At 41.4% G+C, this 25,711-nt stretch overlaps 1 protein-coding gene and 1 long non-coding RNA gene across 8 annotated transcripts in view; one reads left to right on the top strand and one right to left on the bottom strand.

Annotated features, from left to right (window-relative positions):
* PLSCR4 (phospholipid scramblase 4) overlaps window positions 1-17,636 on the bottom strand; it is a 41,710-nt gene extending 24,074 nt beyond the window's left edge. For 3 of the 7 annotated variants that reach the window (XR_004956812.1, XR_004956813.1, XM_036243040.1), the window contains exons 1-3: window positions 17,585-17,636; window positions 5,067-5,094; window positions 3,417-3,521 (exon numbers count right to left, since the gene is read on the bottom strand). Coding sequence is in view for 5 of the 7 variants with exons in the window: in XM_036243040.1 (XP_036098933.1) it covers window positions 3,417-3,521; window positions 5,067-5,073 (112 nt within the window). In the remaining 2 variants the exon portion in view is untranslated. Of the gene's footprint in view, window positions 1-3,416; window positions 3,522-3,930; window positions 4,087-5,066; window positions 5,095-5,560; window positions 5,716-17,125; window positions 17,182-17,584 lie in introns of those variants that run through there. The other 4 variants (XM_036243044.1, XM_036243043.1, XM_036243042.1 and 1 more) reach the window with 4 other exon arrangements.
* Window positions 17,637-17,794: 158 nt separating this feature from the next.
* On the top strand, window positions 17,795-22,076 carry LOC118617739. Its single transcript, XR_004956848.1, has 4 exons — window positions 17,795-18,247; window positions 18,677-18,858; window positions 20,126-20,260; window positions 21,927-22,076. It is a non-coding gene; the product is annotated as an uncharacterized LOC118617739 (long non-coding RNA).
* The last annotated feature ends 3,635 nt before the right edge of the window (window positions 22,077-25,711 follow it).

Consider the following 25,711-nt stretch of genomic DNA (forward strand, 5'->3'; position numbering starts at 1 on the left):
ACACAGCTCCGAAGGGCTGTCTGGAGGGTCCCAAGCACAACCACACGACAGACCCTCATTCTGGGCCCCGGACAGCAGCAGCCCCTCCCTCGGCCCACAGCCAGCAACCACGGGAACCCTACGCCCACGGAGACTCGCATCAGCTGAAGCAGCCAGAGGGGTCTTCGCCAAAAGACCCCACAGAATTGGGTTCCCCTAACTCGAGGGGGAAAATGTTAGGTAAGAAATTAGACGTGAGCGGCTGCGTGGGGCCTGCCCTGCGGTCCTAACGGGCTGGACCAACACCGCCTTCAGCGGCCTCTCTACGGGCGGCCCTGCAGCCAGCAGTTCCTGAAGCCGACCGCCAGGGGGCAGGTTCTCCCGCAAGCACAGAGGAAAACAGCATAGCCTCAGTGCGACCTTACGAGGGCCCCAGGCTAATTATAATAAAATTTGCGCTACAGCTTTGACAACCCCCCACCCCCAGTGGGTTTTTCTATATGCATTATGGGTAAGGGCATGTGCAGAAGAAATATAGTTATATAACCATTTTCTGTCTATCATCCCTATATGCAAATGAAGTCTCCACCCAGAAAAATTCCTCTTTTAAACCAAATAATCCATGGAGTTCAGAGCCACTGTCTCTGTTGACTGGCCTGCACCGTGCCTGGAGTGTATCTTTAACAAATCCCACTTTGCTTTATTTTTGGTTTTGTTGGCCTTAAATTATTTTCTGTGCCAAGGACAAGAACTGAGATCCCAACAAGTAACTCCAGTCAGTAACAAAATAAGTCAGACAGAGGAAAATAAATGCCATGTGATTTCACTTAAATGTGGAATCTAAAAACAAAATAAATAAGGACAGAAATAGACCAACAGATTCAGAGAACATTTTGATGGTTGTTGGGTGGGAGGGGACTTGGGGGGATGGGTGAAAATGGTGAAGGGATTAAGAAATACAGATTGGGTCCTGGCCAGTGTGCCTCAGTCGGTTGAGAGTCCAGAGGTTACTGGCTCAATTCCCAGTCAGGGCATATGCCAGGGTTACAGCCCAATCCCCCGTATGGGGTGCACAGGAGGCAGGCAATCGATGTTTCTCTCTCTCTTCCTCTCTCCCTTCCTCTCTCTCTAAAGTCAATAAAAACATATTTAAAATAGAAAAAGGTACAAATTGGTAGCTATACAACAGTCACAAGGATGTCAAGTACAGCACAGGAACTATAGTCAGTAATATTGCAGTAACTATGTATGTGTCAGATGAACACTAGATTTATCGAATGATCACTTAGGAAGGTATGTAATGTCTAACGGCTCGGTTGTACACCTGAAACTAATGTAATATTGTATATCAATGGTAAATAAAAAATAAAAAAACTATTTAAAGTTAAACAAATGGTGAATAAGTTCTGACCCTGGTGACTGCAGTTAATAATACCGTATCATATACTTAAAATTTGCTAACAGAGCAGATCTGAAGTGTTCTTAGCATAAAAAAAAAATTAAAAGGTAACTATGTGGAAAAAGAAAGAAGTCTGTTATGGAGCACTGTCCTACCAATATTAGTGTGAGAAATGTTGCCTTGTGGAATCTGTGTGTTTTTATTAGTAATTTTGAATCTTATCATCTTTTTTTTTATTTCAAGAAATTATGTCGTTTTCTCTTTAAGCAGATTATGTATAACAAAGGTTTCTTTATCAAGTATTCTTTTAAACATATTTGGACAAATTAATTTTGGGAAAGAATATGTATCCAGTACCATAATACAAATGAAAATTGTATAATTTAATTTAAATAAATTAATTAAAGCCAAATATTTCAAGTACAGTATTTCAAATTCCTTAATGTGAATCACTGGGATCCAATCTTGTCACCATAAGAAAGTACAGAGTTCAGCCACTAGGTGGTGGTGGCAGAAAATTTTTGTTACTAGTTCATAACAAAATTCATTAGTTGTATGCTCTGCATCATAGTATTTTTCAACTTATCTAGCCATTTAATTTGAAGGAGGTCTACTACACTCTTGCTAATTTTTTTATTCACTCAGGAATAAACATTTTCCCAGATGCCCAGAATGTCTTAGGAATGGTGGAACTTCTGTTCTAGTGGAACTTAGGTGCTCAGATAGAGTGACTGGTGACAGTAAGATTGACTATGTAGATCGTGTCGCTAGTCCCTGAAATAAAAAAATAAAATAGAGAGAAGTGATCAGATACAGCAAGATTATAATTTGGGATTGGCAAAACCTTGGCACTCAGCAGGGTCGAGGCAGTTAAGGGGAGTTATACCGGATCAGACCCACTCGATGGGACACGTGGGAAAGAAAGCCTTGTTGTTTTCAGAAAACACGGGGGCGGGGGGGGGGCGCAAAGGCTACGTGAGCTGCATGGGTCATACTCTAAGGCCGGGACACGGTCTCTGCCGTCATCCTGTGGACACCCGGGTTTCTCCTGCCCTTTCACAGCCTAACTCAATGGTTTCCACATTTAAATAAACATAAATATGTATCTGAAGAAATACTGCTATCCCCTTACCTATCACTTTCTAACTCATTCAAATGCATTTGAATATAATCCTGATGAAAACTATTTCCTTAGAGGTATATTTGTAATTGAAGAACTTTCCTCATTGCACACTTTCTAGAAAGACTTGGACTGACTCAGACCTCAGACGCAGCGAGCATCCATGCCCCGGAGCCCCGAGGCACCACCTGCAGTGCACTCAGACTCCGGCGAGTATCTGCAGAACTACGAGCTCCTCCAGCAGCTGCAGGGCCTTCCACCTCCTCTGGCCGTCTGTCCCGCGCACGCTTCTTACCAGACCTTCCTGACCTGTGCTTTCGGACACCGTGTTCTTCCGCCGGCCGCGGTCCCCTTCCCTTTTGTTTGGCCGAGAAACTATCCTGCCAGCAAAATGTGACTTCCTCAGCTAGGGCTGCCCCAGATCCCTGGCCAGCTGCTGAGCTCTGTGTCCTCCTACTGTCTCCCCACATTCCCACAGTCCAGCAAAGAGAAGGCCGTCGGCGTCCTTCCGCGGGAGCCTACAAACCCGGGGCAGGCAGGGTCTTAACTGACACCTAGTAACCTATTGGCACCCTCTGGGCACTCAATATTTATCAATTCATTAATTACTTTTTAAAATCCTTGCTTTTCTATTTATCGTCAGATAGAGTGGGAGGGGGGTGGGGGGAGAGAGAGGGAGGGAGAGAAACATCGATGTGAGAGAGTCACATCCACTGGTGGCCTCCCTCACGACCCAACCAGGGCTGGGGACCAACCGCAACCAAGGCACATGCCCTTGACCAGAATCGGACCCATGACTCATTGTTCCGTGGGCTGAAGCTCTAACCGGCCAGGGCTCACTAATTACTTTTAAAAACAATCTTCACTAGTACATGGCTGTCGAGAGAGGGGGATGATCCTCTCTGGACACTGACCTACCTGGCACAAAGTGGGAGTTGTAGTCAGGGGGCTCCGCAGGCCTCGGAGCAGGTGACTTCCATTCACTTTCCATTTCATTTGCAGGTGGCGCAGGGGCTGTGGGAGCTACACATTTGGGGGGAGAGGGGACATGATTTACAACGGAAATGATGCTGTAACAGAATAGATTCATTTTTTTGCTTGTTGGATGCACCAATGCATTTAATCAATATGAAATACACTCATATTTCATACCAAAAACATAATTCATTATGTATAGTAGACATCGACCTATTAATATATTTGATGAATTTTCAGGCTGAATGTGGATGAAGAAAGGAAACGGGAAACCACTGAGCAATGCTCAAGGCGACAAGCTTCGGGGCTGCGGCTCAGGGAACCCCAGGCTGACCCCTACCTTCATAAACCCCTTCCCCGGTGTCGGAAACTCGTTTCCTAACACATACAGTCAGATATGGGGTAAATCGGATTTTCCCCTGAACCCATTTTGAAAAATGCCTGTGTTTAACTTAACTCAAAACGTAACATGATAAATGCTTAGGAGGTTCGAAACGGAGCAGTGACCACTAAACGGCCCACAGGCCAGCGCCCTGCACGCTCCGAGTGGGTCAGTCGGCCTCTCCAGGGACTCGCACCCCGCGCCGCTCTCCTAAGGACCCGGCACCACAACTGCTTCAAGGAGGCATGGAAATCACTTTTCGTGATGTTGTAACGTGTCCTCCTGTTGAAAGCAGAGCAGTTCTCCTTGGATTCACCATAAGGAAAAGTTCTGAATCTCTGAACGGATTGACTTTATCTAAAACACACACACACACACCCCGTAACTGCGGCGTCTCTCTCCTGAGACCACCTCCTGCGCTGCCTGACGATGCAGGGGCTCGTCAATGCCATGACACGCTTTTTATTACTACGACCTCTCTTTGCAGACTTCCTTTCCTGCCCATATTTTTCCTTTACCCAAATTTCCCCACATGTTTTAGGGACCTTTCAGTATATATGTGCTCATATAAATCCATTTTAATCCTTTTTGTTAAAGATAGAAAGGAATGTTCATAAGTATAAAAAGTATATATACATGAATATATGTTATGCAAAGACTAATAAAAATTTCAAAATGAAATAAACTCCAATATTTTTTTATTTTTTTAACTCATCTTTATTGTTGAATGTATTACAGATGTCCCCCCTTTTTTCCCCATTGACCCCCCTCCTCCCCAATCCCGGCCCCCTCCTGCCTTCCCCACACTATTGTCAGTGTCCACTGGCTACGCATATATGCAGAGAAGTTCTTTGGGTTATCTCATCCCGTCCTCCCTCCCCCCTTCCATTTGAGGTTCATTAGTCTAACAACCAATTTGTACTTCTTAATTCCTTCATCTTTTTTGATTTTTAGAAGGAGAGGGAGAGAGAGAAACATTGATGAGAGAGAATTTCAACTGGCCACCTCCTGCATGCCCCCCACTGGGTATTGGGCCCACAACCTGGGCATGTGTCCTGACCAGGAATCGAACTGACGACTTCTTGGTGCCTGGGTCGATGTTTGACCAATGAGCCACATCAGCCGGGCATAAACTCCAATTTTTAAGGAAAGCAATCACACAATTCACATTTGAAAATAAAGCATATTAAAACTTATTCAGAAAAACTTACCTGACATTTCGAAGAATTCCAATTAATCCTGAAAAATAAAACATTTTATACCTTAAAAAAGGTTACTATTATTACTTAGTGATACATGTAACACATTCTGTGATTCTTTCACCCTCCAGTTACCCTTCATTCATTCCTTCATTAATTCAACAAATATTTGCTGAGCATTTATTATGTACCAGGCACTATTACAGATGTTGAAAATATAGCAGTAAACCAGATGGACACACTGCTGGACATTATATTCTAGTGGAATGAGAGTTAAAAACATGTCAACAAATATTTACAATTAAGTTTAGATAGTACAGTTATGAAGACAGTACAAAGCTTAAGAAAAACATGAAAGTCAGGATAACCCCTCCCTCCGGAGGTGACCTTTGAGCTATTTGAATTATGAAAGGTGACACTACACCAAAACTGTAGGACGAGAGTTCCAGAAAGACAGAAAAGTAAGGGCAAAGGCATTGGTGTAACCCTGAGCATGGAATACTCAAGGGAGAGAAGGAGGTCAGGTGCGCTGGGACAAAATGAATTAAAAAATCCGAGGTAAGGAAAGGAGACAGAGGTCTGATCATACCCAAAGGCCGTGGCAGAATGTCTGGAATTTGGTGAACCGCAGTGGAGTGAGCAGACCTGACGCTTGCTTGACCTTGAGGGAACAAGGGCACAGGCAGAAAGCAGGGATGAGGGGCGGCAGCAGTTCCCAGGGGGGGAGGTAACACCAGATGTGGTCAGACGCATGACGCGAGTTAGAAGCAGAGCCTACTGACATGCTAAAGAAAATACAGGAGTCAAAGAGAGGTCTCAGTCTCAGGCCAGGGTAACCAAGTCGGTGGCAACGTTACGGACTGAAGTAGAGAGGAAGATAATGAGGGAAATGGTGGGGATGGGGGAGGGGAGGAATCAAATGATCAAATCGGGACATGTCCTGTTTAAGAAGAGGACAAAAGAAGACATGGTAAACATTTAAGTCAAAGATATGTGTGCGTGTGAACATTTGAGAATAACTCAGAGAAGTAAGCTGGAAGATGTGATGTGATTTGAAACCAGGGGTGAGGGTGGGGAGAAATTTCATTCATTCAGTCAGAAAGAAAAAAGGTTATCAGAGAAAGGAATTCCAGTATTTCATGTTTCTGAGTTCTGGGTGATGACTAATAACAAGGAGAACAAGAAGACTATAACTTACTGACTGCTTATCACATGTCAAAGGGTTGAGCACTTTTCATGTATCGTCTTTAATTACAACAGCATCTCTCTAATATGTAAATGACCCACCTAGTTAAACTTAAGTACTTCTAACCCCAAAGTCCATGTTCTTTCCAATGTGTCATCCTGTTTATCAGAGTATAGAGCACGGTCATTGTGTTATTCAGGTAGAGTACATGTGAGTAATCAATGCAGATGCTCAGTTGACTCTGAACGTCACCATGCCATGCGCCAGGATGTAGACTCCTAGCTCAAGTGACTGCCTGGGTCAGACCACTTCCACTCACCTCTGGAGCTGAAGTTAGTTATAGGTGTCCCATGAGTCTTCAAAGTAAAAAACAGATTGGGAGAAATAAAAGATAAGGACGTGCAGGACCCAGCGAGGGTGAGTGTGTGAGAGTGTGAGCGAGTGTGAGAGTGTGAGTGGACATGAGTGTGGACCAGCAGTCTAAGCAGTGCAGAAACATGGGGCAGAGGGTCCAGCGCTGTGGATGGGGAGCAGCTGGTGCTGAGGGAAGCGGCTGTCAGGGAGCTTCTCCTCCCTGGTCTTCCCTGGCAGGAGGCAGCGGGGAGCGGCTAGGGCCCGGCGACCTGAGTCCCCCAGTGCACCCTGCACCGTAGGACCAGTGGACCCCACTGTGTCAACGCGGAGCAGTGCACAGCAGTGGTGCTGTCAAGGCACCTGCAGCAGAAGCTGAGACCCCGCCCTCTGTCTGTCTCCAGGCGGGTCCGCCCACGTGCAATGCGCCCTCAGACAACAGGAGGAGCTGTATTAAGGGTCGGCATTAGGAAGGGTGAGAACCACTGAACAATGCAAAAGATGAATGAAACCAAGAGCTGGTTCTTAGAAAAGATAAACAAGATTTATCAGCCTTTACCCACACTCACCAAGAAAGGAATAAAGAGAATGCAAATTAATAAAATCAGAAACAAAAGAGGTGAACTAACAATAGATGCCACAGAAATACAAATGACTGTAAGAAAATACTATGGCCCTGGCCAATATGGCTCAGCGGTTAGAGCGTCGGCCTGCAGTCCAGAGAGACCTGGGTTCGGTTCCTGCTAAGGGCACGGACCTCGGTTGCAGTTTGTCCCCGGTCCTGGTTGGGTCATGCGGGTGGCCACCACTCGGTATGTCCCTTTCACATCGATGTTTATCTCTCTCTCTTCTTCTCTCTCCCTCCCACTCTGTCTGAACAAAATATCAAAAAATGTCCTTGGGTGAAGATAAAAAAAAAAAAAGAAAATACTATTAACAATTATATGTCAACAATTATATGCAACAACCTAGGTGAAGTGGACAAATTCTTAGCATCATATACTATTCTAAAACTCAATTGGGATGAGGCAGAAAACCTAAACTGACCAATAACAATTAAGGAAATAGAATAAGTAATCAATAAAATCTGAGCAAACAAAAGCCCCAGTGCAAATGGCTACACAGGGAAGTTTTACCAAACATTCAAAGAACTATCACCTATTTTCCTCAAACTATTCCAAAAAGCTCAAGAGAAAGGAAAACTTCCAAGCTCTTTTTATGAGGCCAGCATAATCCAAACCCCAAAACTAGATAAAGACAGTACAAAGAAAGAAAATTACAGGCCAATATCCCTGATGAACGCAGATGCTGAAATCCTCAACAAAATCTCAACAAATCAAATCCAGCAATATATTAAAAAAAAAAAAATTATACACCATGACCAAGTGGGATTTATCCCAGGGATGCAGGGCTGGTACAATATTCACAAATCAATAAATGTGATGCACCACATAAACAAAATGAAAGATAAAAATCATGTGATCATATCAACAGATGCTAACAAAGCATTTGACAGAATCCAGCATCCATTTCTGATAAAAACGCTCAGCAAGGTGGGAATAGAAGGATCATATCTCAACATAATAAAGGCCATTTATGACAGACCTACAGCCAACATCATACTCAATGGGCAACAACTAAAAGCATTTCCCTTAAGAACAGGAACAAGACAGGGATATCAACTTTCGCCACTCTTATTTAACATAGTATTGTAAGTCTTAGACACAGCAATCAGACAAGAAGAAAAAACAGAAGGGATCCAAACTGCAGAGGAAAAAGTGAAATTGTCATTATTCGCATATGACATGATGTTGTACGTAGAAAACCATAAAGACCCCATCAAAAATGTACTAGAGCTAGTAAATGAATTCAGCAAGGAAGCGGGATACAAAATTAACATCCAGAAATCACTGGTATTTTTATACACGAGTAATGAACACACAAAAAGAGAAACTAAAAAAACAATACCATTCACCATTGCAACAAAAAATTAAGATACTAGGAATAAACTTAACCAAAGAAGTAAAGGACCTCGTCACAGAAAACTACTGGACATTGAAAAAAGAAATAGAGGAAGCTATAAAAATGTAGAGGCATATAACTTGTTAATGGATTGGAAGAACTAACATTAAAATGTCCATACTACCCAAAGCAATCTACAGATTCATGCAATCCCCATAAAAATATCAACTACATATTTCATGGAACTAGAATAAACATTCAAAAGTTTATATGGAATTAAAAAAGACTCTGAATAGCCACAGCAATCTTAAAAAAGAAGAACTAAGTAGGAGGGATCACATTACCAGATATACCAGATATCAGGTTATACTACAAAGCGACTGTAACCAAAACAGCCTGGTACTGGCACAAGAACAGGCATATAGATCAATGGAACAAAACAGAGAACCCAGAAATTGACTAAAGACATTATGCTCAATTAATAGTTTACAAAGGTGGCAAGAGCATACAATGGAGTAAAGACAGCCTCTTTAATAAATGGTGTTCGGAAAATTGGACAGCTAATGCAAAAAAAACCCACAAAAAAAAAAAAAATGAAACTAGAACGTCAACTTATACTATACGCAAGAACAACCTCAAAATGGATAAAAGACTCAAATGTGACTCATGAATCCATAAAAACCCTAGAAGAAACTGTAGGCAACAAAATTTCAGACATCATACGCAGCAGAATTTTCACTGTTATATCACCTAAGGCAACAGAAACAAAGGAGAAAATGAACACATGGGACTACATCAAACTAAAAAGCTTCTGCACAGCAATAGATACAATCATCAAAATGGAAAGGCAACCCACTCTATGGGAGAGCATAATTGCCAATGATACATCATATAAGGGGTTAATTCCAAAATATATAGAGTACACATACAACTCAACAAAAGGAAGACAAATAATCCAATTAAAAATGGGCAGAGGACCTAAATAGACACCTCTCCAAAAAGGACATACAAAGGGCCAAGAGACATATGAAGAAAGGCTCAATGTCACTAATCATTAGAGAGATGCAAATTAAAACGACTCTGAGGTATCACCTCACACCTGCCAGAATGGCCGCCATCAACAAATCATCAAACAAGTGTTGGCGAGGGTGTGGAGAAAAGGGGACTCCAGTACACTGTTGGTGGGAATGCAGACTGGTGCAGCCACTATGGAAAACAATATGGTGTTATCTCAAAAAATTAAAAATTGATCTGCCATTTGACCCAGTGATCCCACTTCTAGGAATATATCCTAAGAAGCCTAAAACACCAATCAGAAAGAATATATATTCCCCCATGTTCATAGCAGCACTATTTACAATAGCTAAGATCTATAAACAGCTCCAGTGTTCATCAATTGATGAGTGAATAAAAAAGCTGTGGTACATTTACACAATAGAATACTATGCAGTTCTAAGAAAGAGGGATATCTTATCCTTTGAGACAACATGCAGGGACCTGAAGAGTATTATCCTAAACAAAATAAGCCATTCAGAGAAAGACAAATACCTTATGATCTTACTTATTTGTGCAATATAATAAGCTAAATAAGGTGATGAACAAAACAGACCCAGAGACATAGAAAGGAGTATGATTCAGACTGACAACCTCAGAGGAGGGGGATGGGGGAGAGGGATGAGATAAACGAAAGAACTTATATGCACATATGCATAACCAATGGACACAGACAACAATGCTGGGGGAGGAGGGAGATCGTGAGGAGAGTGTCGGGGGGGGGGGGGAAGGAGAAACATCTATAACAAAAATAATTTTAAAAAATGAGCAGAGGACCTGAACAAACACTTCTCCCCAAAAGACATACAAATGGTCAACAGACATATGAAGAGTTGTTCCACTTCACTATTAGGGAAATTACAGTGAAATACCACCTCACAACCTGTTAGAATGGCTATTATTAAGAAGACAGGGAGTAACAAGTGTTGGAGAGGTTGTGGAGAAAGGGAACCTTAATTCACTGCTGGTGAGAACATGGACTGGGTACAGCCACTGTGGAAGAGAGGCTGGTGTTTCCTCAAAAAATTAAGAATAGAGTTACCATTTGCCTCAGCAAGTGCTCTCCTAGGTATCTACCTGGAAAAGTCGAAAACATGTATTCACAAAGATGTATGCACCCCTATGTTCATTCCAGCATTACTCATGGTGGCCCAGACACGAAACTACCAAAGTGCCCTTTGATAGAGGATTGGATAAAGAAGATGTGGGACACATACACGATGGAATACTACTCAGCCACAAGAAAAGATGAAGAACTGCCATTTGCAACAACATGGATGGACCTTGAGATGATGGCGCTATGTGAAATCAGTCAGTCAGAAAAAGATGAGAACCATATGATATCACTTATATGTGGGATATAAAACTGAAACTCAGAGACACAGACAGACAAGTGTGGTGGTTACCAGAGGAAAGGTAGGGTGTCACATATAAGGTAACAGAAGATCTGACTTTGGGTGGTGGGCACACTATGCAATATACACATCATGTATCATAGAATTGTATACTTGAAACCTATATGATCTTACTAATCAATGTCACCCCAGTAAATTTAATTTACAAGTCATTTGCATCTCCGTTTCTGAGAATTGACAGTCATTTGTCCTTTTTTGTTTGCTAGATTTTTGTTGTTGTTAATCCTCATCAGAGGATATTTTTTCCATTGATTTTTAGAGAGGGTGGATGGAGGAGGGGAAGGGGACAGAGAGAGAGACATCAATGTGAGAGACACACATCAACTGGTTGCCTCCCACATGTGCCCTGACTGGGACTGGGGATTGAACCTGCAACCCAGGTACATGCTCCTGATGGGGAATCAAACCTGTGGCCCTAGGGCGTACAGGCTGACACTCTGAACACTGAGCCATGCCGGCCAGCGTTGTTTGCTAGTTTTGAAATTTTCTTTTGGTGTTGCTTATATGAATGGAATAAGAACTTTTTAAAGTATAGCATCTCTGGACTTCCGGTCAGGATGGCGGGGAGGTAAATGCGGTATCACCTCCTCCCACAACCACATCAAAGTTACAACTAAACTACAGCACAACCATCATTCAAAACCGCCTGACATGAGCTGGATGGAAGTCCTACGACTACGGAATTAAAGCAGCAGCCACATCGAGACTGGTAGGAGGGCAGAGGGGGACAGGCTGGTCCCAGACTCACGTGTGGCGGATAAAAATCAGAGCGACACCTTGGCTGGGAAGGTCCTTCCTGAGGAGGGAGGGGTCCCCGTCCCACACCAGATGCCCCGCTCAGGGTTCCAGTGCCAGGAAGAGAATCCCCATCACTTCTGGCTGGAAAAACCAGAGGGAACTGAGGCTCAGGGGGGCTGAGGCGGCTGGAGCCCCAGGCAGCTCCTTAAAGGGCCCGCGCACACACTTACTCAGACTCGCACCCTCCAGGCTCCAGTGTGGGGGAGGCAGTGTGAAAGACACCAGAGACATACGGGGAAGAACTGAGCTGTTTGGCACTGGAGCGAGGGGTGGAGAGGGGGCTTTCTCCGGGACAGACGTGCTGTAAGAGGCCTTTGTTCCTTTGGTGAGCCCTTCCCTGGGGCAGCAGACAGTCGCCATATCTGGGACTCCAGCAACCTGGCTCACACTGGTAGCCCCGCCCTGGTGACTCCCTGAGGCCCCGCCCCGGCCAACTTTCAGGCCCACCCAAGCTGTTGCCAGTTGCTTAACCCTAGGGTTAGCCTGTCTTGGATCCTGTTTCAGGATTTCCTAAATTCTTTCAAACAAGCAGCATCTGGTCTCAGCTAGACACATACCTCTCGTTAAGTCATACACAGAAACAAACACAGGGAGGCAGCCAAAATGAGGAGACAAAGAAACAGGTCCCAAATGAAAGAACAGAACAAAACCCCAAGAAAAGAACTAAGCAAAATGGAGATAAGCAACCCAACAGATGCAGAGTTCAAAACACTGCTTATAGGATGAACAATGAACTTAGTGAGAACCTCAGTGAACTTAGGGAGGGCCTCAAGAGCATAAAAAGGCCAGTCAGAAATGAAGGAGGCACTAACTGAAATAAAGAATGATTTATACAGAGATGAGTAGGTAAAGCCAAGAACAAACCATCGATTTATAATATAAGAAAGCAAAAAACACTCAATCAGAAGAGCAAAAAGAAAAAAGAATCCAAAAAAAATGAGGACAGTGTAAGGAGCCTCTGGGACAACTTCAAGCGTACCAACATTCGCATCTTGGCGGTGCCAGAAGGAGAAGAGAGAGAACAAGAAATCGAAAACCTGTTTGAAACAATAATGGCAGAAAACTTCCCTAACTTGGTGAAGGAAACAGACATACAAGTCCAGGAAGCGCAGAGACTCCCAGACAAGATGAAGCCCAAGAGGCCCACACCAAGACACATCACCATCAAAATGCAAAAGGTTCAAGACAAAGAGAGAATCTTAAAAACAGCAAGAGAAAAGCGGTTAGTTACCTACAAGGGAGTTCCCATAAGACTGTCAGCTGATTTCTCAAAAGAAACTTTGCAGGACAGAAGGGAGTGGCAAGAAATATTCAGAATGATTGAAAGCAAGAACCTACAACCAAGATTACTTTATCCTGCAAAGCTGTCATTTAGAATCGATGGCCATATAAAGAATTTCCTAGACAAGGAAAAGCTAAAGGAGTTCATCACCACCAAACCATTATTATATGAAATGTTGAATGGTCTTCCTGAAGAAAAAAACAAACAAAAAAACAGGCAGAACAGAAGCATTCTCATAGATACAGAGAACATTTTGTTGGTTGCCAGATGGGAGGGGGGTTGGTGGAATGCGTGAAAAAGGTGAAGGGATTAAGAAGTACAAATTGTTCAGTAGACGAATGGATAAAAAAGTGGTGGTACATACACACAGTGGAGTACTATGCAGCTTTAAAAAAGAAAGATCTCTTATCCTTTGAGACAATATGGAGGGACCTGGAAAGTATTATCCTAAGCGAAACAAACCAAGCAGAAAAAGACAAATACCACATGATCTCACTTATTTGTGGAATATAATGAACATAACAGTCTGAGGAATAGTGTAGACCCAGAGAGACGTGGAAGTAGGGTACGGACTGATAACCCTCAGAAAAGGGGGTGGTGAGGGGAGGGAAGAAATAAATCACAGTACTTTTATACATGTACGCATAACCAGAGGACATGGACAACAAAGCCGGGGATGGGGTGCGGGGGATGGGAAGGAGGGTGTCAATGGGGTAAAAAAGGAGAAATATCTGTAACAAAAATAAAATTAAAATAAATAAATAAAATAAAATAAATATACTAAAAAAAAAAAAAGAGGTACAAATTGGCTGTTAGACTGACAAACCTCAAAGGGAAGGGGGGTTGGGGGGTGGAAAGAGATAAACCAAAGAACTCATATATATATGCGCAACCAATGGACACAGACAACAGTGTGGCAAAAGGCAGGAGGGGGGCAGGAGTCGGGAGGAGGGGATCAATAGGGGAAAAATGAAGAACATCTGTAATACATTCAACAATAAAGATAAATTTTAAAAATAAAATAAAAAAATAAAAATCAATGGAAAAATTTAAAATAAATAAATAAAGTATAGCATCTCTCTCTCTCATCCTTAAGAATGAATATGTTAAAGGTGAGTTTTAGTAAGATACTGCTAAAATATATACAAAACATGAACAGTCCTGCATTTCCTGTTTATAAAGAAATTAACAGGCCCTGGCTGGGTAACTCAGTTTCTTAGAGTGTCATCCCAATATGCCAGTGTTTTGAGTTTGATCCCCGGTCAGGGCACATGCAAGAATCAACCAATGAATGCATAAGTAAGTGGAACAACAAATCGATGTTTCTTTTTCTCTCCCTAAAAAAAAAAAAAAAAAAAAAATTTTAAAGTTAACATTGTGAAATCCCTCAGGCAAAACTTTTCAACTGTATGCCTACAAGAAACATCATAGCAATTAATATTAAGGAAGGAGGAAAGAAGAAGTTGAAAGAAGACATTCAAAGAGAAAATAAATGAAAAGAACAATATAGAAAGCTTTGAGAATAAAACATATTTCTTCTACAGTGAATGACAACTAATTATCCAGAAAAAAATTATTCTGTGTAAATTATTAATTAAATTCTCAGGTCTTTATTATTTAGTGCTTTATGATTTTTCCTATTACATCATTTTTCCTTATAAACATGCATGTATTACAGAACTATGTAATATAATTCATCTTTATTTACAAAAATGTTTTTACTGTGTGTATATATACACACGCACACACATATAAATATATATTGCCTGTGTTTCAACTTATTTTATTTTTTGTGTTTTAACTTATATATTTTGGACATACTTCCAAGTTAGACATTTAGAGCTATCAAATGTTTTAAACTATATATAATTCCACCTTAGGATGTATTAGAAATTATATAACCAAATCCTAATAGTCACACAATTCTTTCCAAGTTTGTTATTACCAATTAGCCTACTGTGATCATCTTTGACATAGATTTTTATTTGTAAACTTAGCTTGATCAATTGCATTGACTGAAGTAATATTCAAAAATTTGTCATCACCATATATAATTTTACCAATACATTCCACTAAGAGTTTGTCAGAGTGTACTTCTCTCAACAATACTGAGTATTATCAGATTTTCAAAATCAGTAAAACAAGCAAAAATTGTCAATTTTAATTGCATTTTTCTGACACTTAGTGGGCTGGGAGTCTTCATACTGCTCATTTGCATTATTTTGCTTTGAAGTGACTCTTTTAATCTTCCAATTGGATTAATTTTTAAAGTCATTAATGAGTGTTCTAGGTATATTAGTAAAATTAGCTTTTCCTATTAATTTCCATAATATATATATACACACATTTTTTATCTTTTATTTTTTGGTTTAATTTAGATTTAAATTTATAAGTCATTTGGATTACATTTGTGTTGAGTGAAGGAAACTTCTTTTTTTTTTAAGAGATATATATTTTTATTTTTAAAAATATGTCTATTGATTTTTTAGAGAGAGAGGAAGGGAGAGATAGAAATATCTACGTAACAGAGAAACATTGGTCAGCTGCCTCCTGCATGCCCCCTACTGGGGATGGAGCCTACAACCTGTGCCCCAACCAAGAATCCAACCAGGACCTCTCAATCCATGCTCAATCCACTGAGCACACAAAGGGGGGGGGGGGGGGGCGAGGGGGGGACAAAAGTTCCAATTTTATTAGTTTTCCCAAAAAATACCTCATTGCCCAACATGATTAATAAATGTTATTTCACCTCTACCCGAGATTCAAAATATATGCTTATCAAACATCAGCTTTTCTTTTATTCTTTTTTTTTTTTAATCCTCACAAGAGGACATTTTTCCATTCTTTGTTTAGATAGAGTGGGAGGGAGAGAGAGGAAGAGAGAGAGAGAAACATCGACGTGAAAGGGATACATCGAGTGGCTGCCACCCGCAGGACCCAACCAGGGCCGGGGACAAACTGCAACCGAGGTCCGTGCCCTTAGCGGGAACCCAACCCAGGTCTCTCTGGACCGCAGGCCGACGCTCTAACCGCTGAGCCAAACCGGCCAGGGCTATTCTTAAATTTGTCTCTTCAGTTTCAATGATGTATTGGTTAGTAAATCTATTCCCTCTTCCACTGCCTTTTAATCACTATAGCTTTATAATACCTTTTATTATGTAGTAAAGTCTCCAGATATATGTATATTTTTCTTTTAATTGAAATCTTCCCAACAAGTATCTGTTTTTCCACATGAGATAAAGAGTTGCTTTAAAACTAAATATTCTGTTAGGAGCTTAATTTATACATTTTTTGAGAAATGATATCTTTATGTATAAAAACTTACTGTATATGTACTTACACACTCTCATATATACACTTAATATATTTTCATATGTCCCTAGAGTGTTATATCTTTAAATAGGTTTTTCAACTTTGTGTTAGTTCATGACAAATTTAATGGTTTATTTTTCTACTGTATTTTCTACTTTATAAATATCACACCTAGTGAGATCTGTAAGTTACAGTTTCGACACTGGTTATTAAATTCTTTGATTTTTTTTTCTATGAGATTTTCAGTTGTTTCCTCTAGACATTCAAGGTATACAATCACATTATATGTAAAAAAGTAATAATTCTGTCATTTTTGCTAATCAGAACGCTAATGTGCTCTTCTGCCTAATGTTACTTGGCCTATAAAAGACACAGTGTCCGAGTGTGGTAATGAGCAGTTTTGGCTTTCTCAAATTTAACAGAAATGATCCTACTGTTTCAATATAACGACGTAAGATACACAGGTGGAGATTATCTTTTTATTACAATTGTCTCAATGTCCAATTTAAAGTACTGAATCCACACCCTTTTAAGTAGTTGGGGAATCAACCTTACCGCATTATAGTTTTACTGGCTACATTTCAATTGCGCAATATAAATTAAAAATTCAATTAAATTGTACATCCTAAGAGAAGATAAACAAAACCAGAAAGTAAATGAAAGGAAAATCTAAGTACTGTAATAAATATATCTATAGATAGTGTTTTCTTACAGAAACAACGCTTGCACCGCCGGAATGAACCGCGTCCCCCGTGCGCCCGCGTCCCTAACGTGAGACGGGTCTGCCCGGCCAGCCCGACCTCCCGCGGGCGAAGTCCTGCAGCCGCGCGCCCTGCCCTGCGCCCGGCCGCCCGCTCGCCCGCTCGCCCGCTCGCGGAGGGGAGCGCGGGCAGGCACAGCCCGGGGACGGCCCGCGGGACAGCAGCGCGCGGGTGGCCAGGGCGGCCCCGCGCAGGACGCCTTCCCGCCGCAGGGGACGCCACGCGGGGCCGCGGCCGGGCGCCCAGCCAGCTCTCCGGAGCGCCTTCGGCCCGGGCCCGTGGGCGCCCCGGCAGACAGCTGGGTCCAGGGCCCGACCTGCCCGGGCTGGACTCGGCTCGCGGCGGGCGCCCCGGAACTTCGCAGCCACCTGAGGATACGGCCCGCGCCCGCGCCCGCGCGCCCCGCTCACCTCGCCCGCCGTCCGCTCGGCCCCCGCGCCGCCAGGCCCGCGGTCGGTCCCGCCGCGGAGGGAGAGGCGGGGCCGCCAGGGGAAGGGGAGGGTGTTTACAGCAGAACCAGCCTGGAGCGCGAGGGTGGGGTGCGCGGGCGCGAGGCGGCGGGCACTCCCCGGGCGGGCTCCGCCCCGCCTGGTGCACCCCGCGGGCCCGGGGTCCGGGAGGCGGGGCGCCCCTGGGGTCGGGTCAACTACCCCGCGAGGGGCGGGGCACTTACAGAAAAACGGGAGCGAGCTGTCCCCGCTCCAACCTGCCCTGGGGGCCAGAGATAAGCGCAAGTGACGGGGCGGCTCCTCAGGGGCAGGCAGGTTCCAGATCCCCGGGCAAGGTCTCTGGGCTCCCGCAGCTCGAAAGGCCGAGGAGAAACCTCAGGATCTCCAGGGCTCCGTCCGCTCGCGTCCGTCCGCACCACACGCCCGGGCTGGGAACCCTGGGCGCGGGGCCCAGGCCTTCTGTTCTCTTCCTGCAGGACTGGAGGAGGCCGGCCAGCTGGCTTCGGGGGAGGCCTGGGAAGACGGAGGGGAGCAGGGGCCTGTGTTTTCTGACATTCGGTGAAAAATGCCACTTGTTCATTGCCCTCCTGAGGCACAAAATCCTTATTATACCAACGGGGGCAGGTCGGTGGTCGTCCGTGCGGGTCAGGGAGAGCCCAGGAGCTGGGGGAATGCTAAGGGCCTTGACCTCATAAACAATCGGAACTGGACAGGAGCAAATGAGATTAAGTTCTGAGGAGTCCTTGGCAGGGCTCCACGTGGGAGAAGTGTGGGAAGGGGAAGGGCTAAGGGAGTGGAGGTCTGGAATTTTCCGTTTTCTTTGGTCTGTATGCCATTTGTTAGTATGCCTCTGACAATAGATTTTTTTTAAATGCATCAGTAATAACTAAGCAGAACATTACCCAAACACAGAGACAGTGTTATATTGAAAGTATGAAACAAGTTGGTGTCCACACCACAGCAAAATACGATATCGTTAGTAGCTTTGTTTTAAGTTCATAAGAGCGATCGAGAAGTTGGGCTCATGAATGCAAACATCTACCATGTCCACAGGAAAGACGACAAAAAATTCAAGAACAAAGTATGTCTTGTGAAACATTGCTGTGGAGGAAAAATACCTGAAAGTATGTCATATACCCCAAATCATAAGTTTTGAGAGGAAGTGCAATGATTGAAACCCATGTATGTCTTTCTAAAGTTCCTGAGCTCATATCATTTCAACTTGAATACTTCAGGTGATGACCAATTTGCTATTTTTGTATCAACTCCATTTCTGGTTGCTCTGTTGCTCCTTATTTATCTCTCTTTGCATTAATTTCTTTTTACTGTTTTTTTTTCTTACATTACCACAATCTGCTTATAGTTAATACTGTACCTCCTTGTATAAAATTATAAATTTGCAACAGCACTTTTTGGTTCCTCCATCCCAGGTATCATTGCCAATGTTACTGTTTCACACGCACACAAGCTATAGACTACATAATAAAATATCATGTTTCCTAAAGTAGCCAGTTGTCTTTCACGGATATGAAGAGGAAAAAATAGAGCTTTTATATTTACCCGCATGTTTACAATTTTATGTGCTCTTTGTTTTTTCATGTAGATAAAGTTTTATCTATTGTCACTTCCCTTCAGCTTTGGAGAATTTCCTTTAGTGTTTTTTGTACTGTATCATAGCTGGAAACAAATGTTCTCAGCTATTTTTTACCTGAAAATATTTTTTTATTTTGTATGAATGTTTTTTAGTGGTATCTTTTTCTCACCATGAGTTTTGACTTTCATTTTTATGTATGGGATTCACAGTATTGCTTTTAAGATGAACTTTTTACTTTTTTGATATATTTGTTTTTATTATTTTTTTATCCTCACCTGAGGACATTTTTTCATTTTTTGTTCAGATAGAGTAGGAGGGAGGGGAGAGAGAGAGAGAGAGAGAGAGAGAGAGAGAGAGAGAAACATCCATGAGAGAGAACATAGACTGGCCACCTCCTGCATGCCCCCCCTGGGGATCTGGTCCACAACCTGGGCTTGTGCCCTGACCGGGAATTGAACCAGCAACATCTTGGTGCATGGGTCTATGCTCAAACACTGAGCCACACCAGCTGGGCAAGATGACCTTTTTTTATCTTGGCTTTTCTGTATTTAGTCTAGGCGTGGTTTCCTGTGTATATTTTTTGTATTTGGAGTTTTCTAAGCATCATAGATATGTACGTTAACATTTTATTCAGCAAATTTGGGAAACTTTCAACATTTCTTTAAATTACCTTCCTAATCCATTCTATCTTTTTTTTTCTGTGAATTCAACTAAATATATGTTAAATTATGTAATATTGCCTCAGAAGTCACCAAGACTTTGTTTACTTTTTTCCAATTTGTTTTCTTTTTAAATTGAATACTTTTTATGAATCATTCTTCAAAATTTGCCAGCCTTCTTTCAATCTTCTGTTAAACCATTGCAGATGTTACTTTTCAGTTCTAATATTTATATTTGTTTCTTTTCAGTTTCCATATCTCTGCTGAGTCTCCACATCTGCATATTCATTATAACCATCCTGTTCTTTAAATTCTTGAATATATTTATAATACCTATTCTACCCTATTACAATATTGGTTTCACCTTGGACTCTCTTCCTACAGGTTGGTTTTGTGTTTTTTTGTTTGTTTGTTTTCTTCACAGTGAGTCACACTTGACTGTTTCTTAGGATCTATATTGTTTTTTTTTAAATTGTGTACAGGATTTTATAAATAGTATGTTGCAGAGATTGTTATTCTGCCTTCATTCTTTGAAAATGATTCATTATTATTTGGTAAGCTGTTAAAGACTGATCATATTTAACATCTGGAGTCTTTGATTTATACTTTTTAAGGCCAGTCAGTCAAATGCCTAAAAGTTTTACCAAGCCCCTCTAGTGCACAGATTCCAGACACTATGTTTTTGCAGCGTAGAGCAGTTGAAATCTCTGCACGGCGTTCAGCTGCTACTACCTGCTGGCATCTCTGGAGTCTCCCCCCGCCATGTACAGTTCAACTGTATGGTCAGTTACGGATTTGAGAACTGTCTATAGATAGATATCAATGTCCTTCCCTCTGTGTCACCCCACTTTCTGAGGTCACCCTCAACGTACAACCACTCTGGCATCATGAAAACTCTCTGCTGTCATCACAAGTCAGTCAGACTGAAGTGTTCTTCTTGAATCTCCCTGCCCTGCCCCTGAAGCCTGGGAAATGCCCAGAGGGGAAAGGAAAAGCTGTAGAAACAGGGATCTCACTCGCTTATTTTCACTCCTTTCTTGAACTGGTCAAATCCCCTGTGGTTTCTATCTCCTTTGGACTGCTCTCTAATGTCTTCAAAGAGTTATTTTAATATTTTTCCAAGATTTATTATTGTTTTCTATGGGAGATTTATTCTAGTACAAGCTAATTTATCATTATGGGAACTCTAATTCTCACAAACTCATAACATTTTATTCTTTTTTTGGTATATGCCCCTAGCCGGAACCGAACCTGGGACTCTCTGGTCCGCAGGCCGATGCTCCAACTGCTGAGCCAAACCGACCAGGACCAAACTCATAACATTTTAAAGCAGTTCTTGCTAGAGAAGCAACATTTCTGCTAAGTGTATGTTTTTACGAAATAAAACTTATATCCACAAGGCATCCTTTGTTGTTTCTTAGTTTTATCCTTTGTTTCAAAAGAGAATATATTTTTTACTTTAATTCAGTTACCCTTAAAAGTTTTTGTAAGTAGCTATACACTATTCCTTAAATATTTTCTAAGACAGAACACTCTTCTTTCCTTCTTTCTATTTTCTATTTGTCGTGATTGCAGATTCCTTATACTGAGATGACCTTCCTTAGAGTTATTAATTGCCTTTTAATATTTGGTCTAATACATGCATAATATAATGAAATGTCAATATGATGCTGTTAATAAGGCCTAATTGCATTAGATTTATTGGCATATTAATTACTTTATTGATTAAAAAAATTTTTTTTCTTTATTGATTTTAGAGAGAGAGAGGAAGGAAGAGGGAGAGAGAGAAACATCGATGGAGAGAATATTGATTGGCTGCCTCCTGCATGCTCCCCACTGGGGATCGGGCCCACAACCGGGGCATGTGCCCTGACCAGGAATCGAACTGGCGACCTGTTGATGCATGGGTCAACGCTCAACCACTGAGCCACACCAGCCAGGCTTTATTGATTTTTTTAAGAGAGAAGAAGGGGTGGGGGGAGAGAAAGAGAGATCAATTTGTTGTTCCACTTATTTATGCATTCAGTAGTTGCTTCTTATATCCTGACAGGAGATCAAACTGCAACCTTGATGTATCAGCACAACGCTCCAACCAGCTGAGCTACCCTGCCAGGGCTGGCATGTTAATTACTAAGAGTGGATTTGTGGGAATTAAACCCTAATCTTAGTTACCCTGGAGTCAGTCTTTTTATTGCATACTAGGTAAATTATTGTAATATTAGTGTTTGGTAGATGACCTTTTATTTCCTGACCTCAGTTCTTTAGTCCAGTAAAAGGGATAAGGGAAATGGAACCCAAAGAATTTCAACAGAACAAAAATATAATATTAAATGAGAGCAGGCTGAAGTTGGGTGTGGGGGGAGATGGGCAGGGGGGGAGATGAGAGTGGTGGGAAAGACCCTTTCCAGCAACTGAAGCTTACTTGCTTTCTTTTTTCTTTTTCTTTTTTATCAACTGAAGCCCTGGCTTGTGTCCAAGGGGGTCTTGCCAACTGAAGTTTTCAATGCCAATCCTCCTTTCTGCCCTCAACATTATTAGAGTTAAATTACTGCAAGACTTCCACTGTGTTTATACGTTTTAACACGCACTAAGACCATAAACTTCCCTTGAAAGAATCAATGCAGAGAGACAGTGAGAAAGACTTGCATCTCTGCGAAGCATTAGATAAGAACAGGATACCAGCAACAATATGTTCCTGAGTCAAGTCTCTTGTCAGATTTCTCCTTAGGGATGGACTTAGCAGAAATGTTATTATGTTTTAAACTAACTTCTTTGGCACATGATCAAGAAAAAGCCAGTAAAAACAAAAATCCTTGCAATGAAACGGTTGCTCTTCACAGCACCTGTAATGGAAATCTTTTGCTCTCTTTGGAAACTTACCTGCTTACTTAGGGCTACTCTGGGAGGTCTCACCCCAAAACTCATTCAATGACAATAAAGAACACAATCTGATTACCATGTTTACGTCAAATCAGCTCTTTTCTTTATTAAAGTGTCCCAGCCTTATAATTAAAAGTGTGGCTCAGTTGTCTTCCTGTGCACCAAGTGGTGGAAGGTTTGTTTCCCAGTCATTGCATGTGCCCCGGTTAGGGGCTCCAACCTGGGAGGCAGAGCATGCGTGAATGGCTGATTGATGTTTTGTTTTCAAATTGATGTTTCTCTCCCATTTCCCTTTCTCACTCTCTCTAAAAAAAAAATCGATGAAAACATATTTAAATAAAAAAGTGTCTCGGCCTATTAAGGTTAATTTCAGTTTGTATTCTGTTAGCTTATCTTGTTGGCTTTTTTCCTTAGACATGGTCATACAAACTTTGATAATTCTGTTTTTTATGATATATTCATGTCACGGAGACAAATATTGGGACAAATAAAGAACCCGGTAGGTCATTACTAGAAACTAATCTCCAGGATGACAGATATTCAATAATCAATACTTTTGATCATTTAATTATGCTATAAATTTGCCAAAATTTATAATGCAATGTATTTTATATTGAATTATTTATTCCAAAGAGCCCTCTTGAAACCTGTGCATAGAAATAGAGCCTCTGCAGAGGTAATCAAGTTAAGATGAGAGCACATTGCACTAGTCCTAATCCAGTGACACAGAGACAGACAAACAAGGAGAATACCACATGATGATGGAGGCAGGGATTGGAGTGATGGGTCGATAAGCCAAGGAACACCAAGGATTATCAGCAACCTCCAGAAGCTAGGAGAGAGGCATGAAAGTGATTATTCGTTTGAGTTCTGTAGAATGAATTAACGCCTCCCCCCGCCCCCAATACTCCAGAACTGTCTAAAGTGATTTAGTTTGTGATAATTTGTAAAGAAAACTAAAACAATGGATAAAAACGCTGTGGTACATATATACAATGGAATACTATGCAGCTGTAAGAAAGAAAGATCTCTTATTCTTTGAGACAACATGGAGGGACCTGGAGAGCATTATGCTAAGCAAAACAAGCCAAGCAGAGAAAGGAAAATACCACATGATCTCACTTATTTGTGGAATATAATCAACAAGGTGGGCTGATGAACAAAATAGACCCAGAGACATAGAAAGGAGTATGGTTCAGACTGACAAACTTCAGATTAGGGGGTTGGGGGATGGATAGATGTGATGAACCAAAGAACTTATATGCATATGTGCAGAACCAATGGACATAGACAACAATGTTGGTTTGGTTTGGGGGAGTGCAGGGAGGAGGGTGTTTAGGGGGAAAAAGGAGAAGCATCTGTAACAAAAATAAATTAAAATTTGAAAAAAGAAAACTAAAACAAAAAGTGTGTGTATATGTAATTTCTACAAGTCAATATTGCTTTTCTTGTTTATAAAAAAATAGTAGTGCTTGCCTTTCATTAGTTTTCTTTTTTATTTTTTTCAGCTTTTACATTTTTAAATAGCAGTTGGTGTACAATATTGTATTAGTTTCAGATGTACAACCCAGTAATTAGACATTTAGTACCCATCTAAACCTTATACAATTATTTCAATATTATTGACTATATTCCCTAGGCTATATTCCACATGGCTGTTCCGTAACTACCAATTTGTAGTTCTCAATCCCTTCACCTTTTTCACCCACCCCCTAATCTCCCTCCCATGTTGTAACCATCCACATCTTCGCTGCATCTGTGAGACTCTTTCTGGTCTGTTTGTTCATTTATTTATTTTTTTTAGGTTCTACATATAAGCGAAATCATATTGTATTTGTCTTTCTCTATCTGACATATTACACTCTTAGCATTATACCCTCTAGGTCCATCTATATTGTTGCAGATGGAAAGATTCATTCTTTTTTATGGCTCACTCATTTTCCATTATATATGCACCGCTTCTTCTTTATCTATTTATCTTAGGCTGCTTCCATATCTTGGCTATTGTAAATAATTCCGCAATAAACACATGGATGCATATGTCTTTTTGATTTAGTGTTTTGGATTTCTTAATAGATACTCAGAAGTGAAGTTGCTGGGCCCTTCTTTGTCTCTGGTTGTAGCCTCTGTTTTAAAGTCTATAATGTCTGCTATAAGTATAGCTACTCCAGCCTTTTTTTTTTTTTTTTCTGTTTCCATTTTCATGTGACATCTTTTTCCAAACTTTACTTTCATTCTGCTTGTGAATTTAAATCTGAAGTGAGTCTCTTGGAGAAACTGTATGGAAAGGTCTTTATTTGTTATTCATTCATTCTTTTGTTTGGAGCATTTAAAGTAATTGTTGATAGATATGTATTTATTGACAATTTATTATTCAGATTTTTTATTCTTTCTTCTTCTTTTTAAAGAAGATTCTTTAACCTTTCTTGTAATACTGGTTTGGTGGTGATGAACTCCTTTAGCTTTTTATTGTCTGGGAAGATCTTTATCTGTTCTTTGATTTTATTTTATTATAATTAGTTTTAATTAATTTATTATTGTTACATATGTTTCTACTTCTCCCCCCACTGATAACCCCCTTCCCCATCCCTCCTCACCCTGTCCCCAGCTTTGCTGTCCATGTCCATTGTTCATGCACACATGCATATAAGTTCTGTGGTTTATCTCTTCCCCACCACCCCTTCTTGTGGGGATTGTCAGTCTGTGCCCCACTTCCACGTCTCTGGGACTACCCCATTCCTTAGAATATTATGTTAATTATATTCTACAAATAAGTGAGATCATATCATTCTTGTCTTTCTCTCTTTGCCTTGTTTCACTTAGGATGATATTTTCCAGGTCCCTCCATGTCGTCTCAAAGGATAAGAGATCTTTCTCACAGGTGCATAGTACTCCATTGTGTATATGAACCACAGCTTTTTTATCCATTCGTCTATTGATGGACACGTGAGCTGC

This window comes from Molossus molossus, unplaced genomic scaffold (assembly GCF_014108415.1).
Source record: "Molossus molossus isolate mMolMol1 unplaced genomic scaffold, mMolMol1.p scaffold_m16_p_5, whole genome shotgun sequence".
NCBI lineage: Eukaryota > Metazoa > Chordata > Mammalia > Chiroptera > Molossidae > Molossus > Molossus molossus.